The 23,350-nt window shown below is 57.6% G+C and overlaps 3 protein-coding genes across 10 annotated transcripts; all 3 read right to left on the bottom strand.

Moving 5' to 3' along the window:
• Positions 1-2,121: 2,121 nt before the first annotated feature.
• Positions 2,122-5,198, bottom strand: ZGLP1 (zinc finger GATA like protein 1). Its single transcript, XM_057708259.1, has 6 exons — positions 5,137-5,198; positions 4,410-4,667; positions 3,787-4,206; positions 2,903-2,988; positions 2,421-2,514; positions 2,122-2,251 (listed from the first exon to the last, which is right to left on the bottom strand). Exons 1-6 carry the CDS (start codon positions 5,196-5,198, stop codon positions 2,122-2,124), a joined length of 1,050 nt encoding a protein of 349 aa, XP_057564242.1.
• On the bottom strand, positions 5,032-9,101 carry FDX2 (ferredoxin 2). The gene is made up of 5 exons (XM_057709497.1): positions 8,893-9,101; positions 8,751-8,805; positions 8,436-8,542; positions 5,655-5,742; positions 5,032-5,464 (listed from the first exon to the last, which is right to left on the bottom strand). Exons 1-5 carry the CDS (start codon positions 9,044-9,046, stop codon positions 5,308-5,310), a joined length of 561 nt encoding a protein of 186 aa, XP_057565480.1. The 5' UTR covers positions 9,047-9,101; the 3' UTR covers positions 5,032-5,307.
• On the bottom strand, positions 8,471-23,340 carry RAVER1 (ribonucleoprotein, PTB binding 1). Of its 8 annotated transcripts, none has more exons than XM_057709473.1 (15): positions 22,920-23,340; positions 21,280-21,346; positions 19,206-19,675; positions 15,200-15,391; positions 14,951-15,080; positions 14,514-14,608; positions 13,625-13,712; positions 13,074-13,285; positions 12,673-12,978; positions 11,826-11,900; positions 11,239-11,397; positions 10,766-10,849; positions 9,109-10,677; positions 8,751-8,805; positions 8,471-8,542 (listed from the first exon to the last, which is right to left on the bottom strand). In XM_057709473.1, exons 1-13 carry the CDS (start codon positions 23,187-23,189, stop codon positions 10,531-10,533), a joined length of 2,295 nt encoding a protein of 764 aa, XP_057565456.1. In that variant the 5' UTR covers positions 23,190-23,340; the 3' UTR covers positions 8,471-8,542; positions 8,751-8,805; positions 9,109-10,530. The 8 variants fall into 8 exon arrangements, with proteins under 8 accessions (XP_057565456.1, XP_057565457.1, XP_057565459.1 ...); XM_057709474.1 differs by having other exon boundaries at positions 11,239-11,379; XM_057709476.1 differs by lacking the exons at positions 8,471-8,542; positions 8,751-8,805 and having other exon boundaries at positions 10,624-10,677; positions 11,239-11,278.
• Positions 23,341-23,350: the final 10 nt, after the last annotated feature.

The raw sequence follows: 23,350 nt of genomic DNA, 5'->3' as shown, positions 1-23,350 counted from the left end.
ACTTTATTTTCTCTGTAGCACGATCACTACTTAACATTCTATTAGATACTTATTGAATATCTGTTTACTGTCACTTTAGAATATTGGCTTTGCTAGAACAGGGATTTTTCTTCTATTCATGACTGATTGCTCCACTGGGGCCTGGCACACAGTAGTTGCTCAATAAATGTGGACTAAGTGGATGAAAACAGCCAGGGGTTTTCAGACACACAGTCTGAGACCCTCGTGTGCTGTGTCTATCCCTGAAGAAGAGCTTCTCCATGCTGGGCACTGGTGGTGGGGTGGGGGGTATTACGACCAAGAACACAGGGTGGTGACCTTGGACATCTGAAGTCATGGTCCAGAAGGGGAGATGAATTTGAATGAAATAACTAACCCTAGACCAGTAGAGAGGTGAAACTTCTGGTAGGTTCTAAGAGGAAGATGAGCAAGGAGCTGAACTAAAGCCTGATGTGGGGTGGGAGAGGGGGTGTCCATTTTAGGCTGGGTGGTAAAAGAAGGTATCTCTGAAAATGTGGTGACAGAGCCCCCCACCAACTGAGAGGGCGGAAGCTATGGCAGACATGGGGGAGGGTGCTGTGAGTCGAGGAAGGGTGGGATCAAATGAGGGATCTGAGGGCTGAGGAATCAGGACCCAGGTCTTCCCCCACAGGCTCACTCAGGAGAGACAATGGGGGTCTCAGAGGGGCTGGCCCCCCACAGCAGGGACCACCCCTGCCCTCTCTGCATCCCACCCATCCTAGACACTCCCCTCCCTCCCTCCAGGGAGTAGTGGCGGCCTGTGTGTCCTGGCAACAGGGGCAGAGCTCAGCGTCTCCTGTGCAGCTTTTGGCTTCAAGTTGGGGACACACTTTGGTGGGGTTAGAGAGATCTTGCAAGGGGGGAGGGGGACACAGCAGGGATTAGTGTGTGGAAGGATGCAGGAAGGGTACACTCTGCAGGCAGGGGTGGAGCTGCCAGATAAAGGGCCCACTTGTGTGTGTATCACTGTGGGCCAACGTGTGCCATCTATGTGTCTTTCGTGTGTGTGTATCGTGCATGCGTGTGTCCTGTGTGTGTACATCAATACGTGTGTCTATTAGTGGATATGCATCTGTCAATGTCTGTGTCTTTCTGTCTTGTGTGTGGCCTGCGTCTGTGTCTCACATGAGTGTCGGCATCTACGTGTCCGCTGACGTGTCTTTCGCTGCACCACGAGGCACGTGGGATCTTAGTTCCCCGACCAGGGATGGAACCCGTGCCCTCTGCAGTGGAAGCGCGGAGTCTTAACCACTGGACCACCAGGGAAGTCGTTTCCCATAGCTTTTAATCCTATTTCTCTGCTGAGGCCACCCATATATGTATCTCTAGCTAAACCCTCTCTCCTCCTCTCCCCAGCTACCTACTTGATATTTCCACTTAGAAGTGGTCACAATCCTGTGGACTCTGCCTTTTTTATTTAAAAGAAAAAAATTTGGGGGTGCACCGCACGACATGTGAGATCTCAGCTCCCTGACCAGGAACTGAACCCGTGCCCCCTGCAGTGGAAGCGCAGAGTCTTAACCACTGGACCGCCAGGGAAGTCCCACGGCGTGTATCTTTCTGAATGTGATGTCTGCCTGTGTGTGTGGTGGCTGTTGCCCTGTATGGGATGTTGTAAAGAACGTGGCTACGTGGCTAACTGCCTGGGCAGTGGGGGGGGCTGGTACCTGTCTCTATGATTGTGTGTGTCCCTCAGAACCCCAAGGAGACAACCCTTCCCACATTCCTGGGCGTGGGGGAGAGGCGGGTGAGAGCGCGCAAGGTGGGATCCCAAAGTCACAGCGCCCCTTCTCTGAGTAGTTCTCCTCTTTATTGTCAGTGCTATTAACAATACGTGTCACTGCTGAGAGCACGTCCTGAGGGAGGACTCAGCCAAGCCTGATTGAAGCGGGGGCCAAGGAGGGGGCCCGTGACCCCCTGGGCCAGGAGTCTGGGGCCTGAGGCCTGGGTCTTCCACCTGGGGTCTCTGAATGGGGGAGGGGATGGAGAAGAGGCAGGCTGGACTCCTTAAGACCCAGGCTCTTACCCCTAGGAGGACTTCGGCCCATTCTCCCCTTGGAGAAACTGAGGCAGGACAGGCTTGGCTGGGTGAGGAAGGGCTCACCCCTCCTGAGTTGGGACTGGGTGGGGACCCAGGGACACCCCGCATCTGCCACATAGCTTTTTGGGCTGGACGCTCTTCCTGGGCACCAGCCAGCAGCCAGAACACCGGGTGCCATATTTCTTGTACCTGGGATGGGGGTGCAAGAAACCAACATTCAACAGGCAGGACCCGGAAATCATCACACGGGAGCCACTTTCCCCCAGAGGTGGGTGTTTTGTCTTCCCAATACCCCACCCTGGCTAAGCAGGGACTGATGTGAGGACCCCACCCCCAACCCCTCATCCATTCTGAGGACCTGATACCACAGGCATTGCAGAGGGGGGTCCCATCTTCAGCATCTCTCCAGAGTGGGGTCCTCTGGGTCCTACAGGAAGCACAGCGTCGGGGCCCTGAAAGGGCAGAGGCCAAAGGGCAGGGGTCAGAGGCCAGAAGTCCAAGCTCAGGAGGCCTGTGTGGGGTGGGCATTTTGGCGGGGGGGTCGGGGGGGAGGATCGGGATCGGGGTGTCTCTGTGAAGGCCCCACCCAGCTCCGGGCCAGCCCTGGGTGCTGCCATATCTAAGACAGAGGGAAAGCCAAGAAGTGAGACAGATGGTAAAGCTCAGCAGAGGAGGAAGCCGGGGGTGGGGGTGACTCAGCCCCAGAGGAGGGGGATGTGCGACTCCTGGATGGGTCTAAATAGGGAAGCGGGATGGGGAGAAAGACAAGGAAGAAAGGAGACTGCCCCCACCCCCCCGCCCCGCAAGTATTTATAGCTTTTTCAAGTCTCCAAGACTCACCCGGGGCCTCGCTGCCTCCCGGCTTGGCCTCTGGGCTTTCCGCAGGGCCTGTCGGGGGACCCTGAGAGCGGCTGCTGCAGCCCAGGCTGGGGAATAGACAAGGCATTAGCACCGAGGGTCTGTATCCTGTCCCAGCCAGCCCCCAAATGAAGGTTTACTATCAAGGTATCAGGCATCCCCCGAGGAAGTATCTGATGTCTTAAAGGCCTGGCCTAGTCCCTTGTTCATATCACAGACATAATCATTTGAAGAGACTGTAAGCGTGGGGCCAGCCTGTCAGGTTTGTTTTGTTTTGTTTTCTATTTGGGGGACTTGTCGCACGGCTTGTGGGATATTAGTTCGCCAACCAGAGATTAAACCCGGAGTCCACGGTAGTGAAAGCTCAAGTTTTAACCACCGGACTGCCACGGAATTCCCCAGCCTGCCAGGTTGAAAGCTCAGCTCTCCTACGCCCTTGCTGCGTGACCCTGGATAAGAGATCTCACCCTCTGTGCCTCAGTTTCTGCATCTGTCAAGTGGGCCTCACAGGCTTCAGCAAGCCCATACACACCAAGTGCTACCTGTTAACCTCTTTTATTGTTGTCATGTCTGACAAACCGTAGCTATTATCAATGCTGGAAAAACTAACAGAAGCAACAGTCTCAGATAGGATCAGGCCATTTCATTGGCAGGAAACCCGGGCTCAGACCTGGATGTGATTGGCTCACAGCAGTAGGGACAGGGACTGGCACCAGCCTGCGGTCTCACTCAGAGATGGGGCCATTTGTAAGGCAGGGCTGGGGTGGGAGTCCATGAGGACATGCCTAGGAGCACTGCCCTCGGGCCTCTGCACTTCTATCACTATTACTTGCATAAAGGGTGCCCTTGCCCAGGCCAGGCCCTACCTGTAGCTGGGTATGATCTGGAGGCTGGAATCTGGCTTTATCTGAAACTTCAGGGTCACCCCCTCGAACCAGGGGTCCACTTTGTCGGCGCCTCGCTGGGGGTTCAACTGCTTCCGGGGCCTCCTCTGCGGCTGGGCTGAAGAGGCCGGGGGAGCCCCTGGGGACCCCAGGCTGGGGCTCTGCTGGTTGACTGGGGTCAGCATGGTCTTGCCATCCTTGGCCAGAGGCAGGGGTGCCAGAGTCTCCAGGGCCTTCAGCTCCCAGCAGGGCCCCAAGGCCTGGGTGTCCCAGGCGGGGGGCTGCACCAGCCCCTCTGCTGTCTCTTGGAGGAAGCACAGGGCTGTGACCGAGTCCTGGTGTGCAGGCCAGAAGGACCTGGGGACAAGGGGTAGCGTGTTCACCCCCTTCCCTGGGAGGTACCTACATGGATCTCAGAGACACGGGGCAAGGAGAATTGCATGCCCGCTGACCCCCATATGACCCCAAGTATCCCTGGGGGCCAGGACTTCTTCCTTGTAAGTACCAGTAACTAACATTTTGACCCCTGGGTAACCCCAGGAACCAGAGGTCATGCCTCCTTGACCACTGGGCCAGGTTGGGGGAAGGGCCACTCCTTAACGCACCTGCCACTGGATCTGAGGCATCGTGGGGTCCTTGGTGCCTGCTGGGTGGGGGGTTCCGGGGGCGGCTCGGGATCCAAACAGGGCGGCGCCAGCATCTCTCGCAGCATCGAGAAGTCCGGAGCTGGCTCGGCCTCCACTGCGCCCCAGCCCAGCCCCACTTCCCAAATCTCGCCTGGCCCCGCCCACGCCGGGCCCACCCGATGAGCCCCACCTGCGTGGGGCGGGGGCGCTTCTGGCCGAGGGTGCAAGGAGCTCCACCTGAGGGGGGCGGGGCCAGTAGAATCTGGCGCCTCTGGCAGGCGATATTGGGGACTGGCTTCCAAGCCTCCAGCCTCAGGCCAGCCTCCTTCCCTCTCTCCCTTCCGACTGTGCTCAAGGGGCCTGATCACCCCTTGCGGCCAAGGGCGGCCTGGACCCCTCCGAATCCCTCCGCGGCTGCGGGGCGGAGCCTTGCCACGCTGATCCTGAACCTCGCGGGCTTTCACGCTCAGGCTTCTGCCTCGGTTTCCTCTGGCTCATCACGGTGGGAGGGGAAAGCTGGGGTCCTGGAAGATGCAGTTGTAGACCCCAGGGCCTGCACCCCCGCTCCCACCGCTCCCAAAAACACTCAAGATGCTGGACGTCTGCGAGACAGTTTTATTATCGCTCCAATTAGATTCCACTTCTATCCACACCCCCGTTGTCAGGGGTTTGGGGAAGGCTGCCCCCGCAGGGACCCTGTCCCCACCAGAGCCTGGATGTGGGATCTCTCTGAAGCAGGCGTTTTGGTCTTCCGGTTGCTTCCGCCATCTCTCTCGGGCCCGTCCCGTCCCGTGCTCTGGGCGTGGCTGGCAACTTGGCTATTCCTCCAGTCCTGGCCCTGGGGCCGTGAGTGTCTGGGACCTTCCAGCTGCCCGCGTCAGTGGGGCTTGGGAACGTGGCCGTCCACGTAGAAGTTCCTGGTGATCTTGGGCAGGGTGAATTCAGCCCCTTCCAGCTCAGGCGTCAGTACGATCTGGCAGCCCAGCCGGGAGTTCTCTTGGAGGAGGGGGGCCATATCCAGCATGTCGTCCTCCCTAGGGCGGGGGGGTGGGGGGCAGCGGTTATTAATGGCTCCAGGGGGAGTGACCAGAAGGGAAGCTCTCCTGCCAGCAGCTGGAGTGGGGAGAAAAGCTGGGCGCCCGGGTGGACCTCTGGACACCCGGAATGCAGAGACTCACCAACCAAGCCCTGCAGCCCAGAACTGGGAGGGGCCACCCTGCTCACCTCTCGTCAGGAGGCGGCAGAAGGTCCAGATGGTCCTCGCTCACATACACGTGGCAGGTGGAGCACGCCAGGGAGGCTTCGCAGGCCCCTGGGGGCAGCAAGTGAGGGAGCACCGTGAGGGGTGTAGTCAGGCAGGTGCCATTCAGTGAAGGATTTAAAGGAGGGTCCCTTTCTTTTTTCCTTTGGCCATACCGCACAGCTTGTGGGATCTTAGTTCCCCGACCAGGGGTCAAACCCAGGTCCACGGCAGTGGGTGCCGGGTCTTAACCACTGGACCGCCAAGGAATTCCCAAGAATCCCTTTGTTTCACCACGCCACCCTCGTTTCTCCCTCACAGGCCTGCAGGCCCACTGGGTGCACCCACCACCCTGTCACTGACTTAGCTGGCTGTTCCGAACCTGCACATGGGTTTTGCAAAGGGATGCCCGGGGTTTCCCCCAAACTCCCCTTGAAACCATTAATGAGCATGCACTTGACTTCTGTGTAGCTCAGAGGGGAAAGGCCAGGCAGGTTTCCTGTAACCTGTGGGCCCTTGCTGCAACCCTGCCATTGTGCTGGGCTTCCCTGCTGCTTCTGAAGAAGGGACCAGCTCACTCAGCATCTACTGCTGCAGCAGGGGAAGGGGTTAGGGAATAAGGGTTGAAACACACAAGAGTCTAGGGTTTCCTGCTTGCCGCTGCACACATTCCCAACCTTCTGATTGATCACTGGGAATTATGCTCTGGGATAATGTTCCTCCTGGCTTAAAGCCTTCCAAAGGGTTTCTTCATAGCTAGAATAAAATCCAAACTCTGCCACTCTGTCCTTGAGATCCTCCCACCCCCATACTCACCCACTTCAGCCACACCAGCCCCCTCACTCAGCTCCTTCAGGCCAAGCTCACCACCACAGGACCTTTGCACATGCCGTACTCCTGACCTGGAATGCTCTTCTTTCCACTCTTTCCACAGCCAGGTCCTTTTTTGTCTTTGGTCTCAACTGTCCTCCAAGTCCCCCATCTCCTAATTCTTGTCCTTCCCCCGACCCTTGTTATCTCTATTTTTGGACAGCGTTTTTCACAGTCCAAAGTTACCATCATCATTTCTGGGTTTACCTGTGCTCTGTCAACCTGCCCTCTTCTCTCTGTACTCAGCACTGAGCCAGGCATATTGTAGATGCTCGAGAGATACTTGTTGTAAGTGAACAGGACAGAATTCTCTTTTCTCTTCTAGACAGGTTGAACAATGAGGGTGGAGTTGCAAGGCAGCTTCCTGACCCAGCGGACCCTCCTTGTGGGCTGCAGTGACTAATTTGCCCAACCCCTCTGTCTCTGGGGAAGAAACTCTCTGGGCCTCGAAACTCCCAGTCGTCTCCAAGCATCTCTTCCTCAGTCCTCTTTCCCAACGCGTTAGCATCCTTACCCCATGAACATCTAATATAATTGTCCCAACTACTTACTGCACACCAACTAAGTGCCAGGTACTACACACGACACACGAGATCTGTTTAATCCTCATGGAAACCTGGTGAGATAGGAACTAAATTATCCCATTTTATAGATGAGGAGGCCGAGAGATGCTAAGGATCTTGCTCGGGGTCACATAGTTGGCAACAGCAAAATCTGAACACAGCCCACTTGCCTCGAAAACCCGTGTTCTAAGCTCTGTCATGAACTGCCAGCCACTGGCTTCCAGAGCAGAACCTGAGGTAGGTCTGACAGGACCACCCCTTCCCCCCACATCCCTACAACTAGCCCCTCTAATGATTAAATCAGCTGCCTATTACATACACCCAACAAGTAACTCTATACTTTTTTTAAAGACCACTCTTCCCAGTTGCTCATGATATAATTACATGTTTATGCATGGGATTATTGTCCCTATTAGGTAGAAATTGGTGTGAGATGACAGGGGCCTTATCTGTTTTTTACACTGCTACCTGGCACACACTAAGTGTTCAATATTCATAGACGAGCAGCACAGATTAGCGGCTAGGATAGGCTGGGTTTGAATCTAGTTTTGCCACTTACTTGACCTTGGACCAGGTCTGGTCAACCTGGGGCTCAGTTTCCTCAACTATAAGACAGCATAACATTCTCCCCTATAGCATAAAGTTGTCATGAAATAGATTCAATCAGTTAATATGTGTTAACAGACTTAAAGTAACGTCTGCTATTATTATCTTTCCTTTAACAAATACTGATTCAATACCTGTTACATCTAAATACCATGACAGGCAACAGGTAAGTGTAAACAAGGCAAACAAGGTTTCTGATCTCATTCTGGAGAGCAATGACAGAGAAGGAAACAAAACAATGAGAAGTGCTAAGCAGACAATAAAACATTGAGGTGACAGTTATTGGGGCATGGGGACTTTAGTTGGACTGAGGGGGATAAGACTGTCAGGAAGATGACATTTACATCAAGACCTGAAGGATGAGAAGGAGCCAGAAGATCTGGTGGGAAAGCACTTCTGATGGAACAGCAAATGCGAAGGCCCTCAGGCAGGCATGAACTTGGCTGTTTGAAGAACAGCAAGAAAGCCAGTGTGGCCAGAATAGAGGGAGGAGAAAGGAAAAGAATACAAGCTCCTGGAGGGCAGAAGTTTTAGTAATCTCTAGTAAATACTCAATAAATTAAGATTAAGAGGGCAGGGAATGAGACCGTGGTGAGGAATCTGAAGTTTAACCATGTTTGGTGGAAAGCCATGCAGGATTAAGTAGTGGAGAATCATATCTGACTCGCGAGGTTTTTTTAAAAGAATGAATAAGGGCCTCCCCAATTCCCTGTGCCCAGCTCCCACCTTCCAGGTCCACCCCATGGCGCTGGGCCAGGTGGAGAACACTGTCCCCGACTCTGCCGCTCACCGGAATCCGTTGGCCTGACCGGTCTACAAACACCACGTTCACCCTGGAGACAGATGGGGGTGCAGATACCGAACTGGATGATAGGCCCAGACACCAGGTGGAATCTAGGGTTAGGAACTCGGGTTTGGGGCTTGATGGGCAAGGGAATAAGGTGATACAGAAGGGGTACCCAGAGATGAGGCTGTAGGGCAAGGTGGGGACCGGATGAGCCTCGTGAGGTTAGTACTGGGGGATTTGGCTCCCACACTCACACGTCCCCAGGCCTCTCGGGGCCGCCGGCTTCTTCCTCCCCCGCCGGGCGCGAGCCTGGAAAACACAGTTGGGTGAGCTGCCATGCCGCGCCCGGCCGGTGTCCGATGGGTTAACGCTCCCCACCCGAGGCGCCCCAGGTACCTGTCGCGCGGAACTTTCTGGCTATCGCTGGCGCCGCCGCCTCCCCGGACCCCCAAAAGCCCCCGGGTCGGCTCCACCAGGCACCCCTGGCCGCCCGCAACAGAAACCCAGCATTCACGCCTCCCCAAGCCACGGAGGCGGCCATGCCAGGCATCACGTGACCCAGGGACTAAGCATGCGCTCTGGCGCACACGCGAGTCAAGGGCCCGTAATTACCGGAATATAGGCGGCGGCATTTTTTTGGCGTGGGGGCGTGCGATGGAGAAGTCCAGGAGCAGGCTGCGAGAGTGTGAGGGCGCCGGGCAAGCTCGGGTGCACCAAGACCTGCAGGGCTATCCCAGACCTCCCACCTAGGCCCATTGTTTGTCCGAAGAACCAGCCAGGCCTTCTTTCTTTAAAACCATTTACTTACAAACTTTAATTCAGCAAAGGTCTGTGTGAGAAGACTGGGGAGAGGACACCCCCCGCCCCGGAGTGGATGTGGACCCCCAGAGTCAGGGGAAGGAAGCTGGTGGCCCAGCCGGCTAGGATCAGGGCCCAGGGTCACCTCAGGCTGACATGTCCTGCTGGTGGGCAGGGGCAGAGCTTATCTGCATGTTGTCGACTTTCCGAGCGCTGGGCCAAAGGGAGGCCAGCTCCGGGTGACCTGGCCTGGGGATGAAGAGGCGAGCTCATCCTCAACACGGGGGAGACAGCAGAGGCTCAGTGAGATGCACAATGCCCGACAGATGGACAGCAGGGGGACCAATTTAAGCTGGCAGAGAAAGCCCACCCCCGCATCTAGGCCTGGGCAGGAGGGCTGGTGGGACTGGTTTGCCAAGACCAAGGCTTTGGCCTTCTACCGTCCCCACAATGGGGGACTCTGGGTAGACAGGCCCAATCCCCAGGCCAGAGCCATTTGGTCCTGAGTCAAGCTTCCAGAGCTCAGCGTCTGAGAGGCTCTGGCCAGTGGGACCTGGGGCCTGGGGCCTGGCTTTTAAGGCATCAGAAGGCGAGGGGACTGTGGTAGGGAGCAGGGGACCAGAGCTGGAGTACAGGCCAGAGAGGGCAGGCAGGGGCAGGAGACAGCCATGCCTGCAGCAGGTGTGGGAGAAAGAAAAAAGGGCTGAGCCATTTCAAATTGAAAAGTGTGGAATGGAGGCCCAGACATGCTGGGCCTTGAAGGAATCAGAGCTGGGGGTCATCCTGGATTGTTTAAAAAATAATAAAAATTAGAAAAGGAAACCAAAGTCAATTGTCAAAGTTAAAAAAGGGGGACAGTCTCTGATCCTCACGGGAGGTCAGGGAAACCTCCAAGGCACTCGAAAGGCCAAGATACAGGAGCGATGAGGCAGGAGAGGACTCCCAGAGAGACGGACACAGGCAGACACAGGGGTGGGGAGAGAGAGCAGGCCGGGGCCCCTCCCTCTTAAGGCTGCAGGGTTTCCATGCTGGGAGCAGGCCAGGGGTGCAGAGTGGCTCCCAGACACCCCCTACACTCCTTGGGCTCCTGCTGGTTGGTCAGCAAAGTCTTTCAGAGATTTTTCTATTACCAAAAGGAAAAAAAAAAAAAAAAAACACACACACACACAAAACAAAACACCAGAAAACCCAAAAGCGATTTGGTGCAGGCCCTTGAGCATCTCCGGCACTGGCCCCTTAGAAAATCCTCTTGCGCTTCAGGTAGGAATCTGCGTAGTGGCCGCCAAGGCCCTGGGAGTGCTGGCCCACGTAGCTGCCTTCTGGGCTAGGCTCGGGTGAGGGCAGCAGGTGGGCAAAGCTGCGTTTCTGGCCACCCAATGGGGTCTGGAGACAGAGGGGAAGGGGTGGCGGGTCAGGGGCCACCCAGGGCCACCGGTCCCCAGCCCTGAGCATCCCCACGCCTTGTCCGTACCTTCAGCAAGTGGCTGTGGCCATTGGGCCCGGGCCCAAGGCCCAGGAGCCCTTCTCCGGAGCCCAGTGGGGAGGAGCCGACCGCCTGGGAGAAACACGTGAGATGTGGGATGGGAAAGGAAGCAGCCCTCGGGAGCAGAGGCGAGGGTTTCAGGTCCAAATCTTGCTGCTGCCACTTACTAGCTATGAGACTGGGGGCAGATTACTTCATCTTTCTGGGCCTCAGTTTCTTCATCTGTGGACTGGGGTTATACCACCCACACCCTGGGCTGCTGGGGGAGGAAGCGAGAGGCCAAGAAGCCAGAGCAATACTAGGTGTGAGACACACAGGCTCAGGGAAGATGGCCTGTTTCAGCTCAGCCCTGAGCAAGACTAACCCCTGCCACCACCCTGGCCTTGGCATCAAAGGTTACAGGGGCCCCATGCACCCTGGCTGTCCCTGGGGACATGTGCTCAGTCGGGGAGTCTCCTCACCTTGTTAAGATGGCTCTGCTTGAGGCCAGCCTGCAGGCCGCTGGTGAAGTAGGAAGTGGGTGAGCCCGAATAGAAGTGGGAGAGGGGCCCACCGCCACCTCCGCCACCCCGTTCGCCAAAGCCACTGGGTGGGGGGGACATCTGCAGAGAGGGGGCTGGCTGAGTAAGAGAGATCATTGCAGTATCACCCCATTTTGTAGATCCCCCAAACAACTCTGGGCTTTGGCCAAAAGGACGGTGGTGTGACAATGCCAGCAAAGGGGCCTGCCCTCCCTTCCTCCTCCAGAGAACCACATGCATGAGCACAGCCTGGCCTGCTGGAGGAGGAGCTCCATATGGAGCAGATAAGTCACTGCAGCTCAGGCCCCTGCAACCAGCCTACTGACTGCCAGATATATGAAGGAAGCCACTGTGGACCGCTGAGCCCCAGTTGAACTGCCAGGTGACTGCAAAGAACCGCCCACCCACCACCCCACAGAATGGTGAGAAATATAATATTTGCCGTTCAAGCAGTGATGGGACTGCTTGTTATGCAGCAAAAGCTAAGTGATACACACAGGAGGTGGGATGGACAGGGTGGCTCTTACTTTGTGTCGGCTGGGTCCGTGAGGCCCAAGGGTTGGCTCCCGTGGGTGGGAGAAGAGCCGCCGAGGTCCCACATCCTGGATGAGAGTGGGAGAAGCACGTTGGGTTGGGGTCTGTAACCAACCTCACCACTGATTCAATTCCACGGCACAGTTGTCACTGGGGAAGTCTGTTCCCTCCAGGAGAGGGCAAACTCTAGTGCATGGGGGTGAACTCAGCCAGCAGGGTGAGACAATGAGACAGAATAGGTACCTCATCCCAGGGGGTGGCTGCAACTGGACCCCAGAGGGCTGTAAGGCTGTGGCCCCAATGGGACCAGGGGTTTGGCGTTTTCAAGGCAAGCAGGGCATCCAGGTTGTGCGAACTCTTGTGGTTTTTCTATGTTGGCACTGGCATTTATTTCGGTTATTTTTTTAAAAAATCCACTGTGGGCCAAACACAACACTGGTGGCCAGTCTGCAACATCTGGCCTAGAGGAAGTTAGAATCATAGAAGGAGCAGCTCTCCAGGGACAGAGACAGGAATCGCAGAGGGGAGTTGGGGAGATGAACGGAGAGACAGAGAGGAGGCTGAGTGAGCCCTGTCTCTAACAAGAAGCAGAAGTGTGGCCGCAGACCCCTCGGGAGTTAAAGACTGACTGACAGGAAGCAGAGTTTGATGATGCGTGGAGACAAGAGACTTAAGGGCAGGGACCGTGTCCAGCATGTTCTCCACTGTCTCCTTAGCACTTGGCCTGGCACAGTCAGTACTAGAGAAATGCTGGTTTGGAGAATGACTTGCTCCCAGGGGACAAAGGGCCATAGCAGCCCGCCTTTGGGAGGGCTGCCCCCAGGGTGACCAGGTACTTACTGAGGGGTAGTCGAAGCCATAGCTGTCAGGCAGCCCTGGTTCGGGGGGCAGGCGGGCGCTGGTGAGGGGGCTGAGCAGGCGGGACTTGAGCTGGAAGGCTTTGCTGCTGCCGCCACCTCCACCGCCACCTCCAGGGGCTTGGGGGTTAGGCAGGGGGCCCTCAGCTGGGCGGCGGCTTCTCCCAGCGCCTCCCCAGCCCCGGGCCTCCTTACCCGCCAGATTGCTGGCTGGGAGCAGGCTGTGTAGGTTCAGGTAGGGATTCAGGGGGATCCGGAAGTCCTTGGGGGGCTCCCCCAGCAGTGAGACCTGTAGTGGGAGGGCAGGTTCACGAGGGCCCCTGGCAGAGGGGACCTCGCAGGGCAGGAGGCTGGAATGGTGCTGGGTGCAGGGTGGGGCCTTACCCCGGGAGGCGTTGGCAGAGGCCCGCTGTCTTTCTGGAGGCCTCGGAGGCCAGTGCCTCGAAGCCCCACAGGGGCAGGGGGTGGAGTGAGCTGGGGTGCTGGGGGACCCAGGCCCATGGGTTCCCGGTCACCCCCAGAGGGGCCAAGCAGTGGCGGCAACAGGGGCGGTGGCTTCCCCCGCCGGGGCGGCAGCTCCGGGGGCAGGCCCCCTCCTACAGAGAGAAGGAAGGTATCAGCAGCCCAGCCACACAAGAGCCCTCCTCCCAGGGCCCTAGAGCCTCTGCTTGGACCAGGGCCAGCAGCCAAGGGGCAGCTACGTGATGCACACTGAGCAGAGCTCTCGAAGTGCATCAACGCCCAGATGTTCATGGCTCCCTGGGAAGGCGGGGTGGCACCCAACTGACAGGCGAGGCCGCTGAGACCCAGAGAAATTAGGTCACTTGCCCAAAGCTGCACAGCTGGGAATTTACCACACCCAGTGAGAAAAGGGGCCCAGAAAGGGGAAGTGGGATGGGGCCCAGAGTGATGGGGAGGAGCGGGGTCTGCATTACCTGCAGACAGCTCCCCGAGGAGGGGGTTGGCCGGCTGGGCCCCAGGCTGGAGGGTGCCCAGGGGAGAGTCTCCCAGGATCCCAGGTTTCTAGGGACAGAGCACAGTCAGCTGGAGACGAGGGTGGTGGGTCACAACATCCAGCACACCCAGACTCTAGCCCACAGCTAATCACAGGCAGACACGCAGGGTGTCTCCCAATGTCTGTGACACCCCGGCCATCACCCGCCCGGTCAATGGCAGCCAAGGGCCTCCTGCATGCCAGGGTCTGCCCGAGGTGCAGGGGAGACGCAGCAGGGCAGAGCCTGTCACCCACACTGTCAATTACTGTCAGATATCCACACAATGACAGTCCTTCTTTGGCACCTGCTGTCCCACACTCAGCCCCGTGGCTGATCATCACGGAAGCGTAGCATCTAACATGCACAACACCATGTTGACTGCAGGCTCATGGCATGTGACAGCCACATGTGGATTTGGTCCCTCTTAGCCACATAGGGCCCAAGGCCACAACCTCACCTTCTGTCAGTTACCGTCAGATACACATACACCACTGACTTGGCCTCAGTGAATCAAACCAGACTGGTGGGGGTGTGTGTGTGTGTGTGTGTGTCTGTGTGTGTGTGTGTGTGTCTGTGTGTGTGTGTGTGTTAAGGGGGGTGGGGACGAGAGGCCACTCTATTCCCCTGCGCGCTGAGTCACTTCCTGAGTCTTGAGCACCTGCGACAGGCCAGGCCCCATAACGGGGCCCAGGAACACAGTCTGATGGCCCACAACCCCACTGATGGTGAGCCACCTGTTGGCGGGTACAGCTGGTGTTGGAAATGGAATGACGAGGGACTGTGGGATGTGAGTGAGAAGGGAGCCCGTGGCCCACAGGCCTGCCGTTACCTTCTGACTCTGGGTCTGCAGGGCAAGCTGCAGCAGCGCCGTGGACAGGGCAGGCCCGTTGAGCAGCGGCATGGCTGGGGGGGCACCCAGGAGGCCTAGGGGGAGACCCAGAAAATGGGAGGCAGGGCCTGGGTGGAATCCGCCACCAAGTAAACACAGGCCTGTTGAGAGCAGGAAACTGAAGCTTCCAGAGGGCAACGAACACGCAAAGGGCCTGGGAGGTGAGTTCCCCGAGGGGGGGACGATCCCTCCCTCCACCACCCTGCCTCCCTACAGGCTGCTCTGCTTCCCCTGCGGGGGCTCAGGGCACCAGCTCCCTCAGGGGGCATCACCCTCATCCCAGGCCCTGTTCATGGGCTCATGTCACTCGGCGCTCAGGTGGGAACGGTCGTGGGAGGTGCCTGGTTCTGAGCGTGCTTGGCCCCTGCTTGCCTTACCCTGCTTGCCGCCTGCACCGCCGTGGAGCAGGGGGTTGAGCAGCAGCTGGAGGGAAGCGGAGGACCCCAGGTTGTTGAGCAGCTGCAGGATGTTGGGCTCGGGCAGGAGCCCTTTGCCCCGATTGAGGGCCTTCAGGGAGGAACAGAGGAGCAGCTCAGAGCCCCACCTAGCCACAGAGGGTGCCCGCCTGGTCCCCTAGCTCCCCCACCCCCACCGTCTGGGACACCCTCCCTCCAGCACGCACTCACCGTGGCCTGGGCAGCAATGAGCGCGGCCAGCATGCTGCGGCCAGGGGGCCCAGGGGCACAGAAGGAGACACGCAGGTGGCTGCCCCCCAGGGCCAGGCCGTCCGCCCGCTGCTGTGCTTCTTCTGCCATCTCCGCTGTCTCATACTCCAGCACGGCGAAGCCCTTCAGCTGCCCGTCCTGGCCGTACGCCAGCTGGAGGGGAGGGGAAGAGGCAGTCATGAGCACCCAGGTGGCAGTGACCAGCATCACGTGAAGGACGGTGACCAGGTGAGGGTCCCGATGACAGCGACCCCCGCAGAGAGAATGGACCCTTGGCCCTGCACTGTCCTGTGCCTGGTTCCTGCGTTCGCTCATCAAATCTTCTGAATGGCCCTGGGAGGCTGCATCCTGCCCATTTTTCAGAGGGGGCAACTGAGGCTCAGAGAGGTCAGCACACCCAAGGTCGCACTGTTGGTGGGAAGGCAGAGCCAGGATCTGCTTCACACACGTCAACGCCCCCAGGCCTCGTGCCAGTGCCACTCTGGGACTTTGCCTGGGATTCCCGAGCACATGCTGCAGGGCTCAAAGAGGAGGGGCTGGTGGCTCAGAGGTTCAGCCTGACTGCAAACCTCAGGCCGAGGATGCAGGTGGGGCTGGGAAGGGCACACAGCCTGGTGGTGAGGCAGGTGGCCACGGAGCTCCAGTTTGAGGCTGGTGGTGCTGGGGCGGAGGGCGGAGTCACACAGCCAGTGAGTGGCGGGAACAGAGATGTGGTCACCAGCAGGCCAGAGAGGCTGCTTCACCCCTCCCTGGCAGCAGTCATTTGGTACTTCTGGCCCACAGCCCCCTGTCCAGACCCCGGGGCCGGATGTGTTCCAGGATTGAGACTGTTTTGGAGGTGAGAAAGGGAGGGTGCCGCACATACCCTGTATTACGTTATCAGTTACCCCCAGTGGGTTCTGGGGCACCCCGGAAATCAAGCTTGCAAATAGCTCAGCAGTGAGATGCAAAGACAAAGGCCACAGACGACCCCATGTCAGTTCAGCTCAGGTTCTGCTGCCCAGTGAGCCTGCCCAACTCAGGGAACAAAACTCTTGGTTTTGCAGGGTGTTGTAGGTGCTTGAATGGTGGCCAAGACTGTCCCAGGGAGAGCAGATACTGTGAGAGCACCCAGCTAGGCCCTGCACGCTCATGGGCCAGGTGCCACAGGCGCTGTTTCACTGCACCTGAACTGTCAGCACACCCACTTTGCAGGTGAAGTAACTGAGGCTCAGAGAGGGGCAGTCCCTTGCCCAGGCCACAGAGCCGGAGCAGGGATCAGACAAGGCCAGGCAGGTGCCCTCAACAGAACTGGGCACCTCGGCGTGGCAGTGGCTGTCCTGAGAACCAACGCTGTTCCTCTTGAGTCCCAAGTGTCGCATGGACGGCTGCAGCATTTGAACCAATGCATTGCCCGCCAGTAGGATGTAGCACAGAGTCCATAAAATGGAATATGGTGCTGCCACAAAAGAAATGAGAAAGCTCTCGTTTCTGAACATGGGAAGATGCCCAAGATACAGTCAAACCAATGGAGGCATGGCAGTATTTGGGTCAAGAAAAGGGGAACGCAGGAACATATATATGCATATGTTTGAAACGCATAATAAAATCTCGCTGGAAGGACACACAAACTGCTGTGAGCAGGGGCTGCAGGAAAAGACGCTGCGGGGCCACGAGGGAGCCTTCACTGCTGACCCTTGTGGACACGCTAAATCTCGAAATGGGCCTGGACTGCCCGTTCATAAAACTGAATCAAGTTGAAAAGGCTTTTTAGAATGCCCCAGGTCTTGGGACATCTGCTTTACACTCGTCCATAGATTCAAATATTTTCAGGCAACTGTGCAATAAAATGAAGCAATTAAGGTATGTGGGGACTTCCCTGGTGGTCCAGTGGCTGGGGCTCCACGCTTCCACTACAGGGGGCACGGGTTTGATCCCTGGCTGGGGAACTAGGATCCCGCATGCCATGTGGCCATAAATAAAAAAATAAATAGAAACTTTATTTACATATAGCTAGACAGAGAGACAGATAGATAGATAGATAGATATAGATATATAGAGATATTTAAGTTGGCTTGTGGAAAAATAGCAAAGTGAAGCAGGCTTTGCTATGGGCTATTGGCTTTCCTTCATGATCTCCTCTTGATTATGTTGAAAATAAAACACCCCCCACACAGGCAGCAACCTCCCTTCTTGGGAGGCGGGGGCACCCAGTTCAGAGCGTGGGCCTCGGGGTCAGCTGCCGGATCTTGACCCCCAGGCCACCTCTTGCTGGCTGCCCAGCCTGGGGAGGCCACTGCACGTGCCCATCCACGGCCCTCGGTTTCCTCATCTGTAAGATGGCATGAGCAACTGGACCCACCTGGCAGGGGGGTTGTGGGGATTCAACAGTGTGCTCAGCGGAGGTGGGGGGCTGTGGGTGCGGGCCCAGCGCCCGCGCTGAGTGCCCAGGCGGGGCAGGCTCTGGCCTTCAGCCCACCTCTAGCGAGCACTTCACCTTCGCCTCTGCCCAGGCCCCACACCAAGACCAGGATGTGCTTCATCTCACAATCACACTCATGAGATGAACAGAGAAAGGGGTCAAAGGGCAACCAAGGCCACGTGGCTCCTAAACAGGGGGGGACTGAGATTCAAACTTCTAACTGCCTGACTCCCGAGCCCAGCCTTGGTTCAACCAGGACGCCCAACACGACTGGGCTCCTCAGAGGTGGTCACCTCAAGGCCTAGGACTCGCTCAGCAGACGTCTGGTGGACGTGTAAGTGGAGGAATGAGCGAGCAGCTGTTCACAATAACCCAGGCCAACCAAAGCACCCAAAGCACGGCCCGACCCATCATGAGATGGGGAAAGTGAGGCCCAGGGAGAGGACCTGCAGTTGGCCGTGGCCCTACAATCTCCATACGAGGGGAGCTGGCTGCTGAGCTGTATGTATGTGTCATCTCTGTCCTGAGTCCCACCCAGGGCCCAGCACACAGTAGGCACGCAGCAGAGGCAGCAGTGAGCAAAGAGAGGGGTTCCTACCAAAGCTGATTCCCCAGCACGAACACCCGAGGCCACAGAGCTGGGGTCTGAGCCCATGTGCCACGTACCAGCCTCCGCTAAGGTGGCCTGGGCTTCCAATGCTGGCTCTGCCACACCCCAGCTGTATGTCCTGAGGTATGCCAACTGGCCTCTCTGTGTCTCAGTGTCCCCACCTGAAAACAGGGATGACACCTGCTTCTCCAGGCTGTTACAGGATGGAAGGATTGCAGGTAAGCCCAGTGAGTGCTGAAGAAATGTCCACCTTGGGGATCTGTGGGCACGACCACCTGTGAGCTCTCCGAGGTCTGGGCCTGGCCTATTCTCACCCCACCACGCCTGTCACGGGACTAGGCACCCTCACAGAAGGGCCTGAAAAGTGACACCGGAATGAACCAGGGACTGTTTTGCTAAACCAACGCATGAGTATTGAATCCCTTTTTACAGAGAAGGGAAACTAAAACTCAGAGAGTGAGTGATTTGCCTGGGGCCACAGAACAGGGCTTGGGATCCGGCCATGTCCCACTTCCTGACCTCAAGGCTTAAATGGACTGTGGGCTCCCCCAGAGTAGCTTCCTTGATGCTGGGCCTGGAGCCTGGAATCCAGGAGGCATGAAAGTGCAGGGGTGGATGTGAACACAGGGTGAGCAGGCCTCGCAGCCATTTTTCCCTTTTCTTTCTTTTTTTTTTAACAAGGGGAGCCTCGCCTACATTTTACAGGGGAGAGGTTAACCAAGTCGCCAGAGGGTGCGCAGGGATCTGAACCCCAGCCACCTGGCTCCTAGCTGAGCTATTGCCCACTGCACCCCGTGGCCTTTCTAACAAGAACCCCATTCAAAGTGGCATCGCTGCTGCCTTACTGAAAGGGAAGCCAGGAGACTAGAGAGAGCAGGTGACTCAGAGGGCCCCTCTGAGGTGCTCTGGGCTTTGCATCTACTCCCCTAGGTCCCTGCACTGGGCAAAGGGCTCACCTGGCAGAAGGTGGGCGTGTGGACAGCCGACAGCGCCCGGCGCAGGGCGTCCACGTCACTGAAGCCAGGTGGCAGGCGGTCAACACAGAGGCAGCGGGAGTGGAGCAGAGCGGGCGTCAGCTGCCCGGCGTCCGTCCAGTGCACGTAGAGGGTGCGCGGGCCCAGCGGCTTGCCCAGCAGGTCCGACTTGGCGCGGGCAGCCGAGTCCTTCTTCATGTACTCGGCGAAGCCATAGCCCTTGGAGTGGCCAGTGCGCTCGCTGTAGACCAGGAAGCAGCGCTCCAGGCTGCCGAAGGGCCGCACCAGCTCCTCAAACTGCTGCTGCGTGAGGCTGGGGGGCAGGTTAGCCACACACAGCAGGGCGTCCGTGGGCTGCAGCTGCACCGACAGCTCGCGCTCCCGCAGGTGGCTCTGGTGGAAGGCGCTGATGGCGGCCTCGGCCTGCTCCCCATTCAGTAGGGTCACAAAGGCTGCGGTGGGAGGGAGCTTGGGTCAGTGGGGCCCCCAAGGGCCTGCCCCTCCACCCCATGGCTGCCCGCACCCACCTCCCTCTAAACCACATGTGACCTCAGCACACCGAACAGCCAGGATATCGCAGGCACCAGCCGACTGGAATAGTCACCAGCCTTGAGCAACAGCAGCCAGCGCCTCCTGGCTCTTCCAGGCTTGCTCCTTGCAAACCACAGTGATGCTCACCTACTGAGAGCCAGGCCCCATCCTAAGAACTACATGCACAGCTCAGGTCACACAGGGTAGTGGTTAAGCATGTGGTCACTGGAGCATGGGTTTCAACTCCAGCCCCTCAGTGGCTTTGAGGTCTGTTTTCTCATCTGTCAAATGGGAATAACTTACTCCTCACAACCACTATTTTTCCAGCAAGGAAATGGGCCCAGAGCAGTGCCCTCCCCAACTGGAGGAGCCTGGACTTGAACCCAGGCAGGCCAGTTCCCAGGTACCCAGTGTTTTAAGTGTTTCAATACATTTGGCTTCACGGCCAACTCCAGCAGGTCATGTCCAATTTGCTGGTGAGAAAACTGAAACTCAGGAGGGTAAACCACTTGCCTATGGCCACAGAGTGAGGATAAACCAGGACTAGAACCCAAGTCCATTTGCCTCCAGGGCCCAAGATCTTAACCACTTTCCAGTCCACCAGGTAGGTCTCGAGGGGTCACCAGTCCTCAGTTCCTTCTCACTCATGTTACAGATCGCAGGCAAAGGCCCTGGCTGGTTTTACACCTGGCACAATGCCTAGTGGGCACAGACACCCACTGAGAGCCTCCCATGTGGGGGACGAAGGCTGACAAGACCTGTCCCTGTTCTCATGGAACTGACCACCCCAGGCAGGAAGCAGGTGAGTGGGCCGGTGGCAACAGCCTAGGGTGGTCAGTGCTACCATGGGGTGGAAGGTGCCCTCAGGGCACTGTGAGGAACTGCCTGATGCCACCTGGATGGAAGAGGAGACAGCTAACAACGTGGCAGAGGGAACAGCCTGGAAGCTTAGGGACCTGAGGAGATGGTGAGGCTGAGGCACGTCCTTGCAAGGTAGGATCAGGAGGAGGGTCAGACAAGTTTTGAGGAGAGAGAAGGATGATCAGGATTAGGACCAGGTTTGATCAGATTTGCAATCAGATCAGAGCTGGCTCTCTGGGGGAAGGCAAGCAGGGGTGTGAAATCGTGGAGGCAGAGAGGGAGGCTGCCATTTCAGCAGAGATGTCCCCTAGGCCTAGCAAGGGACAGACTGTTGCCCCAATCTGTCCCTCATCTTGGGTGCCCATTTTGGGGCATCCTTGATGTTCCTCCTCCAGGCTACCCAGCAGATAGATACCTGGGCACTGGGTAGCCATTCCCAAGCCATCCCCCCCGCAGCCAGCCAGTCACCCAGGCCTGTCTGGTCTTCTCCTTCAAGTCCTCCAGAACAACTGGTGCCCCTCTGTTCCCTTGGCTTCCTTCTGGTCCATGTCCCCTCCAACTCTGCTGAACATTGGGCTTGAAGTTCAGGAGACACTGGGCCAAGACTCTCCCAACTTCAGGGACTACGATCCCCTGCCGCTAGCCCACCCACAGTCCTACAAACCTGTCCCTTTGTATTTGTCCACAAAGCAGTACTTGAGCTCATAGTCGCTGAGCAGGTCGTGCACTTCCTGTGGAGAGAGAAGCCGAAGGACAGGGCATCACCAGGGGCTGAAGCAACCCAGTACCATCCTCACGTGGACCAGCTCTGAAGGCAGGTCGATTACCATCCCCATTTTACAAATGAGGAAACTGAGTCTCGGAGCCGTTACTTGTCCAAGGCCACTGAGGCCATACCTGGCAGAGCTGGGATTCAGAGCTTAGCTGCAGATCCCATGCTTTTAACCAACACAACACACTCTTATTAGAGAGTCAGGTGGGTCTGAGTTCAAATCTCAGCTCTTCGCTGCCCACAGAGAGGTTGTTTACCCTATCTGAACCTCAGTTTGCAAGACTGACTCTTTCCAACAACCCTGCAAATCAAGTATGAACAAATCCATTTTGTAGATGAGGAAACTGAGGCTCAGAGAGGTGAAGGAAATTGTCAAAGGTCCCAAAGTTGGTCAGGGCAGCAAGTGGGAATGCCCCCCATCGGAACCTAACTGGGGGCCCTGTGTACTTAATAAGCCCATGTTGTGTGGCTTCACGGGCCTCCCCATTCCCTCCTACTGACAGGGCTGCCTTCTTGCAAGCCAGCTGCGGGGGCGAGGCTCTAGGACTTGCTTGTGCCAGACACATTGTGCACCCTGCAGGAGAGACAGTGTGTTCCCAGCTGAGAGATGGTGGGCACTAGGAGGATGGCTGACTCTAGAAACAAACCAGACCGTGCTTAGTGGCGCCTGCCCCAGGTCTGTCTCCAAGTCACACCCCTCCCAACACTCCTAGGGCTCCACCAGCCATATGCCCACCCATGGCCAGAGAGAGCCGGTGGCAGGTATGCTGATGGGCCAGAGAGCAGGGATTCTCCACAGCACGGACAAAGAACCCATTCCATCGCTGAAGGGCAGGACCGACCAAATACAATCTTCCTGGGTCCAAAGAGCACTGGGAAGTCCTGCCCCATTTGGCCCCAAGAGAAGGGCACCCTTGGCCAGATCAGCCAAGGGGGGCTACATGGAACAATGCCCCCCCGCCTTTCTGCAGGTCTGTGGCATGGGGACAGGAGGAGACTCCATTTTTCCAAATTAATCCTGAGGTTTTGGGGGAAAAAAGACCCCAGGAGCTGCTACAACTTCCGGATCTACCTCTTAAAGGAATTAATAAGCGCTTGCTATGGAAAGGTATAGTCTAGTCAACCATGAAACTTATAGATATGAGGTCCCACCACTCCATGGTAGAGCAAGCAGCAACTGGTGTCCCTGTTTGCACAATCCCAATCTGGCTGCCCATTCACAATCCCCCAACATGGCCAAAGCTGCCCGCCCCCTTCCATTCCCCGCCCCTTTCAATCACTTGGTTTCGTCCAAGCCTGTGGTCGCCCCTAGCAACATCCTCCCTCAGTCCAAGGTTGGTTTCTCCCTCCATCTCCGACCCCCCACATCCCGCTCTTGGTCTCTCCCCACCCCGCGTGGATTCCGCGCTTAGACTCACCCGCCGACGGCCCCCCCCCCCCCGCGCACGCCACTGTTGGTGTCGCCCGGTCCCCCCCCGCGCACGCGCACGGTGGTATTTCCCGCCACGCTCCCATACGGGCCCCCCCCATACCTGGTTGGTCACGTCCCCCGGGAGGCCCCGGATCAATATCTTGCGGCGGTTACGGAACTGGCGCTCGGTGTGTTCCAGGCGTTTCCGAATCTCCTCTGGATCTAGCAGCGGCAGTTCTTCTTCAGGCGCCCGGCGCTCCGCGGCATCGTCAGCTTCCACCTCGGCCCCAGCCTCCGGGCTCAGCGGGGGCCGGTGAGTAACGGACACGTCGGCCGCCATCTTGGGAAACCCGGCGCCTTCTGGGACCAGCGAGCCGGGGCGGAGCGGCATAGAGCGGCAACGAGGGCGCGCCCGCCGATTGGCCGAGATAAGCCCCGCCTCCTTCTCGACCCTTTCAGCCCATTGGGTAAGGCTCAGCCCGGCTCTCCGAGTTCAAGCCGCGTCTGGGAGCTACAGGGTCCGCCTTTTTCCGCCATCGAGATGTCACTCAA

This window comes from Hippopotamus amphibius, chromosome 15 (assembly GCF_030028045.1).
Source record: "Hippopotamus amphibius kiboko isolate mHipAmp2 chromosome 15, mHipAmp2.hap2, whole genome shotgun sequence".
Classification (NCBI taxonomy): domain Eukaryota; kingdom Metazoa; phylum Chordata; class Mammalia; order Artiodactyla; family Hippopotamidae; genus Hippopotamus; species Hippopotamus amphibius.
This window is presented reverse-complemented; position numbering and strand designations above follow the sequence as displayed.